Genomic DNA, 14,745 nt, shown 5'->3' with positions numbered 1-14,745 from the left:
TCACCTTTAATTGTAAGCAAAAAATCACTCTCACGCGGATTCTCCGACACCAGCAAATAAAATAAACTCTAACAAAACAGAGAAAGTGAATCACTGTAGTCCAGTCAGAAAACAACCCATATTTATATATATATTTATAGATATGTCGTTTGTAGAGTAGCAGTGAAAGGCAAGTATGGGCCAGTGATTTCCCAATAAATTACATTCTTTACATCCCAACAAGGTCTAGCGGCTGGAGAGTGGCTGGAAACAGAAACCAGGGAGTGTGGGGGGCCGGGGGTGCGGGGGCAGAGGGTCCTGCCCAAAACATGTGCCCGAAGAGGGGATGGGAGAGGTGGGAGAAGGGAAGGTGCTGCCGGGTGCCAAGCCCTGCCTGCACGGCCGTGGGGGGCCAGGCAGCGCTGCCCAGACCCCGGTGGCCACTGTGCCCATCGAGCCGTGCCCTGCTCCTTTCCACCCGGCTGCATCGCCCCATCGCCCCGCTGCATCCCCCAGCGCATCGCCCCGCTGCAGGCGCATCTGCGGTTAGAAACGCAGCGGGAGCCGCCCCAGGGTCCCACCAGGACCCCTGCTCTGCCACCCCCTGCCCCATCCCACGGTGCTCCACCTCGCCGGCATCCCAGCCCTGCCCTCCGCCAGCCCGGTGCCAGGCAGGTTTTGGCAGTGTACGTGTGTCCTTGCGGTTCCTCGCTGCAGCAGTTGGCACAGGAGGGACCGGTGGGGGGGATGTTAAAAGGGGGGCTGGAGGCGGGCAAGGTGGGATGCTGGCCTGGCTTTGCCGGGAGCACATTGGGCTGGCAGTGAGTCGGCCCCCAGGCTCATCCCAAGTCTTGGGGTGAAGGCGCGGGGGGCAGAGGGGCACCCCAAGGGCGAGGGCCGGAGGCAGCCGACCCCCGGGGAGGAGGGAAGCCGCCCCGCTGCCCGCACGCCGGAGCTGGCACGCTCCCAGCCGGCCGAAAACAGAGCCAGGCACTGCCCCTGCCAGCGTGCCCGGGGGGAGAGGGGGGCACAAAGCACAGAGACCCCCCCCACCTCCCCTCCTGGCTGAACCGTGCCTGCTCCAGGGCAGGGTCTGCCCCCCGCCCCATCACCCTGCTGCGAGCCGGGCGGCCGAGGCAGGTTTGAGCCCCCCCGAACCCTTTTCCCGCAGGAGGAGTGAGGCGGGGAGCAGAGCCGGGGGGCTGGGGGAGAGGGGAAGGGGGGACCCTAGTAAAAACCGGCTGAGAGCCCTAAAGCGGTTACACGGCGCGACACGGACTGAGCTCGGGGCCGAGGCGGGCTCAGAAGAGGAAGGCTTTCTTCTTCAGCTCGTTGCGCTTCCAGAGGGCCAGCTTGCTGAACTCCTCGGGGGGCATCTCGAAGACCCGAAGGAAATCCTCGGGAGAGAGGTGCCGCTGCGGGGGGAGAGAGGAGGGTGATGGGGTGCTGGGTCCCCCCTTCCGCGCCCCCCCCCGAGGTTCAGCCCTTACCTCCAGCCTGGTCCTGTCCACGCCGGGCGGCAGCTTCACACGGCCTCGGTTCGTCACCATCAGCATTTCGTAGGGGTAGATCTGCAAGGTGCAGGGGGGGAGGCTGTAAGACCCTCTCCACAGCTCCCCCCATCTCTGCCCAAGCCCCCGCAGCCCCCAGCCCCGCTCACCTTTTGCTCCAGCATGCTGGGCAGGGAATTGCCTCTGTCCATGCGCCCACGCTGGCCGTTCTGAGAGGGCAAAGCCTGACATCAGCCGCAACCTCCACCTCCCCAAAGGGCTGCCCTCTCCCACCCAGACTGAAGCCACGGTGATGGGCTCCAGCCCGGGGACCGGCACACCCACCCTCCCCACCTCCCGCTCTCTCCTCCAGGACCCATCACAGAGGTGGCCCCGGTGCCCGTGCCCCCCCGCCTCGGCGTACATCACCCTCTCGCTGGGTCTCCGTGCTGGCAGCCAGACAATTGCTTACCTGCAGGCCTGGAAAAGAGAAGAGCAGGGCTCAGCCCTGGGGACCCCCCACTGTGTCCCTCACCATCCTCTCCCAGGTGATGACAAGCCCCGAGAGGTGATTTTCCACCCTCTGCTGAGCCCAGGCTTGCCCCAACATCCCCCATCCCTGGGGATATCTCCCATCCCTGGGTCATCCCCGCATCCCCTGGGACATCCCCGCATCCCCTGGGACATCCCCACGCCACGGGCTGATGCTCACCCGGACTGCCCTTATCACTGCCTGCCGAGCTGAACTCTGCCGACTGCAGCTGCAAGGGGACAGGGGACAGCATCAGAGCGGTGCCACCGCCAGACCCCGGCCGAGGCCGAGTGGCCCCGGCAGCGCGGGGGCAGCTGCCTGCCCACTCACCCGGGTGAGGGTGCTCCTGCCGGAGGCGGGCAGCGAGGAGCTCTTGTAGCTCCCCATGTGCAGAGCTACAAGAGAGCAAGAGATGGTCGGAGGTGCAGGCAGGGCTGCGGGAGCTGGCAGGGGTGCAGGCAGCCGGAGCCACCAGGTGGGGAAGGGACGGGATGCAGGAAGAGCATCCCACATACATGTATGAAATGGTGTCCGGTCTGGCAGCGAGCGGGTTTTTCTCCGGATGGGGAGAGATTTCTCCATCTCCTCCTTCAGGATCAGCTTCCCAAGGTTGGAGGTGACCTGGGGGCAAAGGGACATGGGTGGGGGTCAGTGTCAGCACATCCCCAGCCCCTTGCAGGGTGCCCGCCCGCCCGCTCTGCCCCTCACCTTGCTCAGCTCCTGCCTCTGGAGCTCCCGCAGGTTCTTCATCTCCTCCGTCAGGTCCTCCTCCTCCTCCTCCCCTCTCTTGGAGGCCATCCGCCTCCTCCACTCCGTCTCTGGGGGAAAAGAGGGGACCTTATATCCATCCACAGCAGCCCCGCAGGGTCTCCAGGGGGGGATAAACCCCCTGGTGCATCCCACCCTCTCGCTTGCCCCTGTTCCCCACCTACCCACGACGGCCAGGGACGGGGGGCACGGCCAGTAGTCGGTCTCGATCTTGGCGGGCTGGTTGGGGTCTGGGGGCTGTGCCGCTGGGAACTTGGAGGATTCGATGATCAAGTCCTCTATGAGATGCTTCCCATGGTGGGCGCCGGGATGGTGCTCTGAGGGGCACGGGGGGGTGAGGCAGCGCCCCGGGGTGCCCCATCCCGTGGGACAGACACCCCCACTCACCTTTCTGCCTGTAGATCGGAGGCTTCTTGTATATGTTGAGCTCCGTCGTGTCGGTCTCTGCAAGGAAAAAGAGGGTTGGAGGCCGGGAATGGGCTCTGGAAAGGTGCTTGCCCAGACCCCCCAGTCTGCGCTGGGGCTCAGGATCGGGCAGCACCGCGGGGTGCCGGTGCCGGGGGAGCGTACCAGGTCGGTGGAAGTGCTGCACGCTGCTGCGGGACGAGCTGCTGCCCTGGCGAGAGGTGGGCTGCGGGGCACTGCCGGGGGTCCGGCTCTCCAGCCACTCCCGGATGACCTGCAGGCAAGCGGGGCTGGTGAGCAGCGAGACCCCCGACAATTCGGCATCGCCCCCTCCTCCTCGGAGCCCCTGCGTGCATCCCAGAGCTGGAGCAAGCGGTGTCGGTACTCACCTCCGGAGATGGAGGAGGAGAGATGGATTTGGGAGACAGGGAGCGCTGCAGAAGGCAAGAAGCAGTTTATTCCAGCAGCCCCACATCAGCCCTCCAGGACTGCTCTGTCCGGGGGGTTTCCCCCCACCAGCCCCCCAAAATAACCAGGAGAGGCGAGCGGCCCCGAGGCACCCTCACCTCTCGGCTCCGGGGCAGCTCCACGTGCTCCATGAGCGAGTAGGTGAAATGGGGCTCGTAGATCATCAAGTCAGGGCGCTCGATGTCCAGGATCGCTTTGTCCTTGGGGATCGCAGCCAGATCCTTGTAGCCCAGAACCTCGTTGTCCATTTTGGCCTAGAAGGAAGGAAAAGCACCTTCGTTTTTGGGTGCGGAAAGGGAACATTGGGGAACAGGAAGGGCTTCCCTGGGACTGGCATCCTCCGTGGCCCCTCTGGGTGATGGAGAAGGTTTGGGGAGGGAAACGCCAGCCCATGGATGGAGGGATGTGGCAGGGAGATGCGAGGGACCTCTTACCACGATGCTGGAGGGCGATCCGGGGACGCTGGACCCGCGCGAGGAACAGACGCTCCCAGGGGAGGTCAGTGGTTGCTGGAAGGAAAAGGAGAGATTTTAGCAAACCTCATCCTCATCACAGCCAGCCCAGGAAGGGGCTCGGGGTCGTGGTCGGGACCCCGGGACATGGCAGGGGGGCCCGGGGACACCCCTGTGCCCCATGGACCTCAGTGCACCGGGACAAAATGTCCTTGGGGATGGGGTATTTCTGGATGGGCGCTGGGGTCTCCTTTGCTCCAGCGTTGTGGTTCAGGGCAGGGGACACCCGGGAGGTGACAGTGGCTTGGCCAGGACACGTTGCCACTAGATGGTGCTGCCAGGCTGGGCTGGGAGGAGGAGGAGGAGGAGGAGGAAGGCAGGGCCCTGTTAGCAGCATCCCAGGGTGACTGCCGATGTCCTTGGCCACCAGCCCCTATGTGCCTTCCCTAGGTGCAGGGCTCCCCACTGCCTGCATGTCCCCAGCACCCTGCCCACAGCCCCCAGCACCCTGCCCTATACCCACAGCACCCTGCCTTATACCCCCAGCACCCTGCCCTATACCCCCAGCACCCTGCTCACAGCCCCCAGCACCCTGCCCTATACCCCCAGCACCCTGCCCTATACCCCCAGCACCCTGCTCACAGCCCCCAGCACCCTGCCCTATACCCACAGCACCCTGCCCACAGCCCCCAGCACCCTGCCCTATACCCCCAGCACCCTGCCCTATACCCATAGCACCCTGCCCACAGCCCCTGACGCCCTGCCCTGTACCCACAGCACCCTGCCCTATACCCCCAGCACCCTGCCTACAGCCCCCAGCACCCTGCCCACAGCCCCCAGCACCCTGCCCTATACCCCCAGCACCCTGCCTACAGCCCACAGCACCCTGCCCTATACCCCCAGCACCCTGCCCCTGCCTCCCCCTTACCTTCTGCAGTCTTTCCATTCAGCTGCGGGCTGGAGGGGCTGTGTCAGTCACAGGGTCCTGCACGGGGAGAGCAGGGGTTTCGGGGCGCTGCCAGGGTGGGCACAGAGCACCTGAGGTTGGTCCCGGGGTGAGGTGCCCGAGGGCAGCGGGGCTGGGCACAGCCTGGCTCCCCACCACCCTCCATCCATGGAGCTGAGCCCGGCAGCCCCCGGCGCACTGGACCCTAACACGGCACGAGGCCAGCACGGCCCTGCTGCCAAATATTCACGGCTCCGGGTCACCCCCGGCGCAGGGGAGAGGCGCTGGGGAACGCCGGACCCCCACTCACCGCTGCCTCTGTGGCTCCACATCCCTCTGGGTGCTAACGCCGGGCTGGGGCTTGGGTGCTGCCTCTGCAACGGAGAGAGGTGACAGTGGCTTGCAGGATGACAACGGGGTGAAGCTCAGTCTTGTCCTCCTGCTGGCCCTGCACCCTGCCCCGCTGCGTGCCGCCCCTGCCCGTGCCGGCTGCCGGCCCTGCTGCCCGGCGGCTGCTGACGAGCGCTGGCAAGCAGAGCAGAGGTAATGAAACCCTTTGTCCACCGGCAGCGAGCGGCCTCGAGAAGGCTCCAGCAGCAGCGGGACAAGCGCGCTGTGCTCAGCCCCTGCCCCGCAGCCCCCGGGCCTGAGCCTTCCCTGTGCTTTAAACCCACAATGCCACACACAAAGGGGAATATTCCCCATTCTCCTCAAAACTTCTCCTTTCAGAGGGGAGGGCATTGGGAAAACCTCGTGCAATCCAGGCAACAACAGCAACAGCAGCGCAGAGCCCTCCAGCCTTGAAGCTCCCCCACCCAGCAGCCTGTGCACAGGGCCGGGGAGATGCCACCGCCTCTGGGGACCCCCAGCCCCACTGCCCCCCAGCCCCATGGCTCCCAGCACGAGCCCAGAGCCCATCCCTGCGGGATGCAGAGATGGAGAAGGACCAGATCTGACAAAGCCCGGCGCATCCTCCAGCTGCCGGCAGCCAGCCCCGCACGCGGTACCGCCCTTGGCTCGCTCTTCCAAGGGTCGAGCCAGGACGAGGAGGCTCTGCCAGGGGCTCCGGGCTTGAGCCGCTCCATGCAGACATCACCCCTCCTTTGAGACCACCCCACTACAAATAACCCCCGGCTTTGGCACCCCCCCGACCCACTCACACCCACGCCCAGCACCTCCCAGCCCTCCCAAGGGTCTGCAGGACCCGGTGCCAGTGGGACGGGCACCCCCGGATCGGCACCGAGCGCGGTACAAGGCGGCATTGTCCGGGCGAGCAGCGGCCGCCCCGTGCACCCATGAGCTCACACTTTCCAGCGACAGAGCCAGGGCAGCCCCCCGCCTCCGGCTCGCACCCCACGGGGCTGGGGGGCACGGGCGGGCTGGGGACAGGCGGCGGGGACGTGGTGGCACACGGCGGCGGTGGCGGCGAGCAGATGGATGAGATAGCAAATAGCAGGAGGCAGAGGAAGCGGCAAAGGCCGGCGGGAGGGTGGGTGCGGGGACGGGTGGATGCGGATGCTGGCGGGGAAGGAAAACAAGCCTGAGCCAGGGGTGCGCAGAGATGTCGCGACGGAGCCAAAGGGCTGGCGAGAGGTGCCGGGGCTGCACAACCAGCTCGGGAATGGTCCCCCCCCGGCCGGGGGATGCGGGGACACCTTATCTGGCGCAGGCAGGGAGCCACCGCCCCAATGGCAGCCTCTCTCCCCATGGCAACCTCCAATCTACCCGGCAGCCCTCGCTGGCAGGTCCCCCGCACGCTCCCTTGCTCGCCGAGATAAGGCCGGCCTGACGCGTGTTTGGGATTTTCCTGGCCAGGAGGGCGAGGGGGAGCGGGGACGGGGGGGTAACGCCATGCCCCCCGCCCAGGGCGATGCTGCGGGTACCCACGGCGCTTCGCCGGAGCGGGGAGAGAAAGGTGCTGGGCAGGGATGCATGGGAAGAGGAAGAGCGATGGAGGGAGGGATGGACAGACGGACAGACCACGTGCCGGCGGGGGCTCGCCGGGCTGCAGGGGTGCCGGCCCCCCCTGCGCGGCACATCGCGGGGGGGCCGTGGGGAGGCTGCCGCTGCAGCGGGAAGAGGCCAGTTCCCTCCTCCCCACCCCGAGGAAATCCGGATTTGAATTTTCGCAGCCGCCAAAGCCATCAGCGCCCAGCACCCGGGCCAGGGGCCAGGCTGCACCAACCCCTTCGCCTGGGGGGGAGCGGGCAGGGACCCCCAGCCTTCCTCCCCTCTCCCTTCTCCTCCTCACTGCCTGCCTTGCCCTTGCCATCATGCAGGGCAGGGGCACCCTGCCGCTCCCGCAGCTGCCCCGGCTCCCCGCCAGCGGCGGAGGGGGGTGGAACATGGCGGGGTCACAAGTTCCCCAAACAGACGGTTCCCGCCAGCCCTGGGAACGGTGTCCAGTGCTTCCCAGCCCAGCCCCGGCCTCCTCCTCCTCCTCCCGCCACAAACGCCAAACAAACACGGCGCAAGAGAGGCACCGAGCATCCTCCCAGCCTTGCCGGGGGAAACCGAGGCACCGCCACGCACGGGGGCCCCACCAGCAACTCGATCGCGGCGGGACCGAGCCGGCGGGGAGCACGTGGGTCCCCGACCCGCATCTCACCGGTGTCCGGTTCCTCCTTTGTCCTGTTTCTCGCCCTTTCCCTCGCCGCCGGAGCATCGCCCGGCAGAGGGGAGCGACCCTTCGGCTATTGACAGCCCATTGCTTCCGTGCCGTTGCACCCTGCCAGGCACAGCCCTGCTGAGGGACGCCTCGGTGGCCTTAAAAGCCACCAGCTGCCAGCGCCTGGCCCCTGGGATTTTTCCATCCCCTGGAGCGGAGGGTGCACCCTGCCCATCTCCCCTCCCACGGACACAGGGCTGCTCCGTGCCTCAGTTTCCCTGGCTGGGGGGGGGATAGCAGCAATCCCCCGGCCCCATCCAGGAGCAGCTGGAGATGAAGGGGGCATTTCCACCTCCTCCGGCTGCTCCGTTCCTCCCATCCGAGGGATCTGGGCCAACCCAGCTGCTCTCCTGGCCACCAGCCCTGGCAGGAGGATCCGAGCCCCCCAGCAAGTTTAGAGTAGGGATGCGTGGCGCTCGTCCTAAAGCTCCTGGTTGGGGGGGTCCATCCCCAGCCCCCCTGCTCCGATGGCCACGCTGCAGCCCGCTTTGGGCAGCGGCTCACGTGGCACGTAATCTGGGATTAAAATGGGATTAGCCTGCTCATCCCGCACGCGGAGGGGCCGGGAGGGACGCGCTGGGGGTGTGTGGGGAGGCCACGTCCCTCCGGGGCTCCTGGCGTGGATCTGGTGATGCCCCCGGTCCCCAAGGAGCCGCCGGCTCTGCCAGCCCCGGGCACCACCCCCCGGGATGCCCTGCATCGAGCCCCTCGGGGTGGCAGGTCCCTGGGTACCCCGATGCCATGCATGGGGCCACCGCAGCGAGGCACCCACCTGCCAGGACACTGGGCAGAGGGACACGGCCAGGGGCTCCCCAGGGCCGAGGTGGCAGCTGCTGGCCCAGGTCTTCCCGGGAGAGGCTGGGCTTAGCCCTGCCTGACCACTGGCCCCGCACGCCCACAGCCAGGAGCCGACCCCCCCCGGGAGATGGCTCCATCCATGGCCAAGAGCTGGGGGGCCAGGCTTTGCACCCCAGTTTCCCCCCCCCCAGGTAGCCCCCTGATGCTCCACGGCAGTGGGGCGATGGGAGTTTGGCCCCTCGGTGCCTTGCCAGCGGGGGTGGATGGGGCCAGAAGGAGCAGGGAGGGGCTCCAAAATCCCATATCCATGGCAAGATCCTGAGCGCCACAGCCCCGCCACACTGCACACAGGGAGCATCAAACCCCATCACAGCCTGCACCCGGGGGGACTGGGATGGGGATGCCCCCCCCCAGCAACAGCGCCGAGACCCCACAAACTCACTCCACAAGTGGGGCTGGGAATGGCTGCGCTGCTCTGGCCTCCCCCCTCGGGATACATGGTGCCGATGGCAACGTCCCCAGGGAAGGAGGACAGGGGATGTCCCTGCTCTGCCGGCAGCGGCCGAACCTCGCTGGGGGGTGTACTGGTGGGGTGTCCCGGGGGGGTGTGGGGTGAAGTGGGGTGCTGGGAGCGCTGTGAGGGGACACGGGTGGGAGGCCCGGGAGGGGTACCCCTGTCGGCGATGGAGCCCGCGTCCCTGCCTCGTGTCACCGCCCTTCCTGTCCCCGCGGCCCCCTGGCAAGGGCAGCTGGCTTGGCAGTGCCGGCGTGGGGAGGCGGCATGGCCGCAGCCCCCGGAGAAGACGGGGGACAAGATGTGGGGCTGTCCCCAGCCCACCCACCCCCCGGGAGCAGGGGCTACGCAGAGCCAGGGGAGGGGGAGCGGTGGCACCGAAAGGTGAGGGGAAAGGAAGGGGTGGCCAATGCCGACCCCGATGAACCGGCCCCCCAGACACCCCGGCTGTGTATTCCCCACCCGCGGCCACCTCCCTTCCCTCTCCCCACCGAGCCACGGCCACTCACCTAAGGACAGGGACACCGCATACCTCCAGCCGTGGAGAGCTGCGGGGGGACACCCTCGGCCTCCTCTGCTTGCCTGGCCACCAAATTACCCCACGGGCTGCTGGGCCGGCTGCCCTGGCTGCGGCCGAGCCACCGCCGGCGCGCTGCGGCGCGCATCCGAGAGCGTGACAGCCGGGCGCGGGCGTAAGGAGCGTGCGGGTGTGCAAGCCTATCTCCCAGCCCCAGCACGGCGGCTGTGCCGCCCGCCGCACCGATAACCGCTGCTGGGCGCCGGGTAGGGTGTGCGTGGGCGGGTGGGTGGGTGCGTGGGTGGGTGCGTGGGTGCCGTTTGCCTCTCCCCACCTCTGCTGCTGGCTCAGTCTCTTTCCGAACAAGAGAAGAATTAGCCGGCATCATGACGAAGCAGTATTCGCTCCTGTCGCTGCTCGCTCCCGCTCCCACCGCTTCCCCGGCACAAAGAGGGAGGAAAACATAAATAAACCTGGCCTGCCCAGCACCGCCCGGCTGCCAGAAATAACCCGGCCGGTGCTGGGGGTCCCCAGCACCCCCTCCTCCAGCCCCCGCTGCAAATGGGGGCTGCAGCTGGGGACGGCGTCCCCTGCCCCCCCCGGCTGGGGTTTTGGCAGCCCTGAGCCCCGCAATGCTGAGCAGGGGGGCTGAGCACCCCACGGCGCGTGGGCTGGGCTGCGGCACGGTGGGCGAGGATGGCTCTGACCCCCCAGCCTGGGTTTGGGGGTGCTCCGAGGGCGGCACCTCACTGCCCTGGGAGGTGAAACACAGCAGGAATTTCCATCTGTGGGACCAACAGAGCCCAGCGAGGTGTTGAGGATCGGCTAAAAATCAAGCCCTGACCTCTGCAGACACTGCCCTGGCCCTGGGTGCTGCCAGGGAGGGCCCGGACCCCCCGCATCCCAAGCCCCCCAGGTCCCGGGGGCCATGATCCAGCCCCTGCCCTCGGGCAGAGCCCCCGGGGCTCGGCGGTGGGGCTGCTCGGGTGCCCGGGGCTGGGCTGAGGCAGGGCAGGGGACCCAGGCGGCCGGTATGGGACCAGTGGCACAGCCGGACCCCACTGGGGGCGGCGGGGCTGCGTGGGTGCCGCAGCGCTGGGAGCCGGCGTCTATTCCCGGCTCTGTGTGGGAGAGAGCTGCCTGGTGACAGCAACTCCATTTCTGGGTCCTCTCTCCAGCGCCACGCTTGGTGCTGTTTGCTGCCTCGGTTTCCCTCCTGGCTCAAGCGAGGACCACTGAACCCCCTGGATGCACATCCAGCAGGATGCACGCCCAGGGATGCACAACCAGGGGGATGCATGTCCAGGGGGATGTGCACCCCGCACCCTTTGGTACCCGGGCCAGCATGGCTCGTTGGCCCAAGAGCATCACGGCCTCGGCCCCGAGATGCCGCCGTGCCTCCATGCCGGAGGGGCTTCGCCGGCCCCAGCCCCACCAGCCACCCCCCCGGGGCCGTGCCCATGAATAATCGAGGCTGTGGCTGCCTCCCCCATGCTAACCCAGTTTCTCAAGCATGAAGACGACCGCAGCGGCTGCTCAGCGACTGCCACCTGCGCCCGGAGCCGCTCGGGTGCCTGAACCGGCCATGGCACCCGCCGGGGGCTCAGCCCCCTGTGCCATGAGCCCAGCACCTGGGGGTGCCCGGAGGGAGGGAGGAGTTTGGAAACGCACGTATCCTGCACCAGCCTGGCACCACGCACCGGCTCTCGCACCCTCCCACCGAAAGCCAACCCCGGCCGCGCTCGCCAGAGCCCCCCGTGTGCTCGCTGGCCCCACAGGGTCACCCCTGATCCCGGTGATGCCCTTCAAAGCCAGGCCCAAGGCAGGCAGCTGCCAGTCCCCTGCCAGGGGGGCTGCTGGGGAGCCGGGGTGCAGGGGCAGAGGGGTAGCAGGGCCCTACCTTCAAGGGAGCCCATGGCCCGCTGCAGGCAGGTCTGCGTGTCCGCCGGGAGCCATGCCTGCGCCGAGCATCCCCTCCCCTGCGCCGCACGGTACGTTGCTACAGCGACCGCCTCCCGCCGCAACCGGCTGGAGCCGAGTGATGGAGGATGTGCAGGAGCCTCCTTTGGCCTCGCCGAGCGATGGAGGATGTGCAGGAGCCTCCTTCAGCCTCGCTGTCCCACAGGATGGGGACACAGCCCCTGTGCCCCTCTGCGAGGCAGCTGCCCAACCCAAAATTGCCCGTGCCGCCCCATCACAGGGCTGCTGGGTTTGCAGGGGACATCAACCTGGAGGAACCTGGTGACAGCAGCCCTGTGAGGGCTGGCCTGGATGTGCCTCAGGGGACACCCAGCCCTGGGGGACACCAGCCCCTGCCATGCCAGTGATGCCCGCAGTCCGGCTCATGGTCAGGACTGGGACCCTGCGGAGTGCGAGGACCGCGGGACTGGGACAGCGGCAGGGCGGGGGGCTGGCACCCATCACCCCTGCAGCAAGGTGGCTGCTCTGGGGTCACGGCTGCGGGGACCTGCCCTCGCTGGCTGCACAGCCCCCCCAGCATCCCCAGGCCCCCCCAGCATCGCCAGGCCGCGGGACAGCAAAGCCTTGGGAAAGGCTGGGCACGCTGCGGCAGGGCGAGACACCCTCCAGTGCACTTTCTGCACAGAGGACATTCCTGTCCCCACCTCCGCCCCCCGCCCCGGGTCTCACCTCAAAAAACAAGAAAGAAGCAGTGTGAGGGTTTTTTTTTTTTCTTCCCCAGCCATAATTAAAAAGGACTCACCCTTCCGAGCCCTTTCTATCCCGGGAGGTCGAGAAGAAAGAGAGGGGAGGAAGGGGAAAAAACCTGAAAGAAAAGAGAGGAAGGGCTTGGGAAGGAGAAGAGAAGGGGGGGGGAAAAAAGGGACGGGGAAAAATTAAAGCGGAGATTACACAAAGGGAACTCCTCTACCTTTGAAGCTTTGGCTAAATTGGGGAGGGGGCGGTGGGGGCAGGGAGGGTCCGGACCCAGTCGGCCCCTTTCTCAAAGCCCTCTCCTTTCAAGAATGTCTCAAATTCCTGCAGAAACAAGGAGCCGGGGTTGTGGGGCCGAAGGAAACAGGAGGGGAAAATAGAAATTACCCCGGCCGCTCGGCTAATTCCTGCCCGCCACACCTGGGCAGGCAGCGCCGGGCGCATTGTTCAGCCGTAATTGCTGGGTGTTGCATTTCTCTCCTGCTTTAAAGCTTCATTTAACTCAAACTGTTATAATTTTCTCCCTGCTGGCCCCCCCCAGCCGTGCTCCCCCCCTGCATTATGCCGGCGGGGCTTTGTAGGGGCTGGGTGAGCCCCGGTTAAGGGATTACATCCTCCCCGCGGTCCGGCTGCCACCTCCCGAGCATTGTCAGAGGGGAAAGCAATTATGGGGAGGTGGGATGGCACGGGCTGGGGGCACCGAGCTCGGGGCTGGGGAGGACAGCCCGACCGGCGGCTGCTGTGGGGTGGGCGAGCCAGTGGCCTCGGGTGGAGGGAGCAGTGGGTACCATGCCGAGGGTGATGCCCTGTGGGGGAGCGGTGGGTACCACCCTGGGTACCACGCCGAGGGTGATGCCCTGTGGAGGAGCGGTGGGTACCACCCTGGGTACCACGCCGAGGGTGATGCCCTGTGAGGGAGCGGTGGGTACCACCCTGGGTACCATGCCGAGGGTGATGCCCTGTGAGGGACCGGTGGGTACCACGCCGAGGGTGATGCCCTGTGAGGGAGAGGCGGGTACCACCCTGGGTACCACACCGAGGGTGATGCCCTGTGGGGGAGCGGTGGGTACCACGCCGAGGGTGATGCCCTGTGAGGGAGAGGCGGGTACCACCCTGGGTACCACACCGAGGGTGATGCCCTGTGGGGGAGCGGTGGGTACCACCCTGGGTACCACGCCGAGGGTGATGCCCTGTGGGGGAGCGGTGGGTACCACCCTGGGTACCACGCCGAGGGTGATGCCCTGTGAGGGAGCGGTGGGTACCACCCTGGGTACCACGCCGAGGGTGATGCCCTGTGAGGGAGCGGTGGGTACCACACTGGGTACCACGCCGAGGGTGATGCCCTGTGAGGGAGCGGCGGGTACCACGCTGAGGGTGATGCCCTGTTCCCCAGGATGCAGCAGACACCCCCAGGACACAGACCAGGGGGGCACAGACAGGGATGGGGACACGGGGAGTCCCCTACAGCGGCCACCCTCATCCTCCAGCCATGCGGCATCTCTCCCTGAGCATCGGGTGCTTGCACCCCAGGTAGATGAGGACACCCTGTGCCGAGGGGGAGCTGGGTGCCCCCCATTCCAGCAGGCACAAAGCCTGTGGCAAAGCCTCGGCATGGGAACGAAAACTCCCCCAGGCCTCATCAGTCTAGACACTCGCTTTTATTTGCCTCGGGGTTTCCTCCTTTACACAAATAAACTCCAAAGTCTAACTGTTTAGGCCTAAAACCGACTCGTAAAGGAAACAGCAGGGCTTGTAAAAACACACAAACAACTGATCAAAAACTATAAAAATAACCTAAAGGTGGTTTCTCTTTGGCCAGCGGAGCCTGGTGGGCACCCACGCGTGTCCCCACGCTGCCAGCACCCCGGTGCCACCGGGAGAGGGCACAGACCTTCCCCTCCAATAAATAATGCAGAGATCCCACAGCCACAGGGATACAAGTGCTGGCCCTGGCATCTGCATGCCCAGGCACCCTCTGCCTCCCCTCTGGAGCTGCACAGACAGACGGACAGACCAGCACCCCGCGCTCCCCGTCACCTGGCTGCCCTCAGTGCCCTGCCATCCCTCGCAGGGACGGGCACAGCATCCCACGGGCCCAGGGCTGGGGACAGACTCTCCATCCCGCTCCCGTGGGGACATCCCGCAGTCTCATGGCCGGTCCCATCCATCCCTGGCACTGAGAGGGATGTCTGTGGGGACAGGAGCACGGCCGGGGGTCCCAGCCCTCGGTGGCACAGGGACAAGTCCTCGAGGGGAGTGAGCAAAGGTACCGGGGGGTGAACATGGGTACCACAGGATGCTCCAGGGATGAAGGGACCCCAGCGTGGGGCTACAGACACCAGTGACCGTGCCCGAAGCGTGCACTCCCCAGCGTATTCGTGGTGCCCAAGAGGAGTATAAAAATAGAGCATCTTTAGACAAAAAAGTGGGGAAGAAACAGTGCTGGAGGGTGCCGGGAGAAGGGGCAGAGTCTGGCGAGGCTGAAGGCTGTGAGGATGAGGAGGGCAGGGCCCGGCAGGGGGGCAGGTCCGGGGG

General features: G+C 66.7%; 1 protein-coding gene across 3 annotated transcripts; it reads right to left on the bottom strand.

Moving 5' to 3' along the window:
- Positions 1 to 104: 104 nt before the first annotated feature.
- Positions 105 to 9,770, bottom strand: LOC309601877 (dematin-like). Of its 3 annotated transcripts, XM_082335118.1 has the most exons (16): positions 9,530 to 9,770; positions 5,351 to 5,414; positions 5,023 to 5,079; positions 4,077 to 4,151; positions 3,741 to 3,896; positions 3,564 to 3,608; positions 3,340 to 3,448; positions 3,157 to 3,213; positions 2,934 to 3,086; positions 2,710 to 2,819; positions 2,517 to 2,622; positions 2,332 to 2,396; positions 2,168 to 2,230; positions 1,640 to 1,699; positions 1,470 to 1,550; positions 105 to 1,394 (listed from the first exon to the last, which is right to left on the bottom strand). In XM_082335118.1, exons 3-16 carry the CDS (start codon positions 5,038 to 5,040, stop codon positions 1,281 to 1,283), a joined length of 1,212 nt encoding a protein of 403 aa, XP_082191244.1. In that variant the 5' UTR covers positions 5,041 to 5,079; positions 5,351 to 5,414; positions 9,530 to 9,770; the 3' UTR covers positions 105 to 1,280. The 3 variants fall into 3 exon arrangements, with proteins under 3 accessions (XP_082191244.1, XP_082191243.1, XP_082191242.1); XM_082335116.1 differs by lacking the exons at positions 105 to 1,394; positions 1,470 to 1,550; positions 1,640 to 1,699 and adding an exon at positions 1,804 to 1,949 and having other exon boundaries at positions 2,182 to 2,230; positions 9,530 to 9,769; XM_082335117.1 differs by lacking the exons at positions 105 to 1,394; positions 1,470 to 1,550; positions 1,640 to 1,699; positions 3,564 to 3,608 and adding an exon at positions 1,756 to 1,949 and having other exon boundaries at positions 2,182 to 2,230.
- Positions 9,771 to 14,745: the final 4,975 nt, after the last annotated feature.

Source organism: Platalea leucorodia, assembly GCF_965183815.1.
Source record: "Platalea leucorodia genome assembly, chromosome: W".
In the NCBI taxonomy this organism is placed as follows: Eukaryota; Metazoa; Chordata; class Aves; order Pelecaniformes; family Threskiornithidae; genus Platalea; species Platalea leucorodia.
This window is presented reverse-complemented; position numbering and strand designations above follow the sequence as displayed.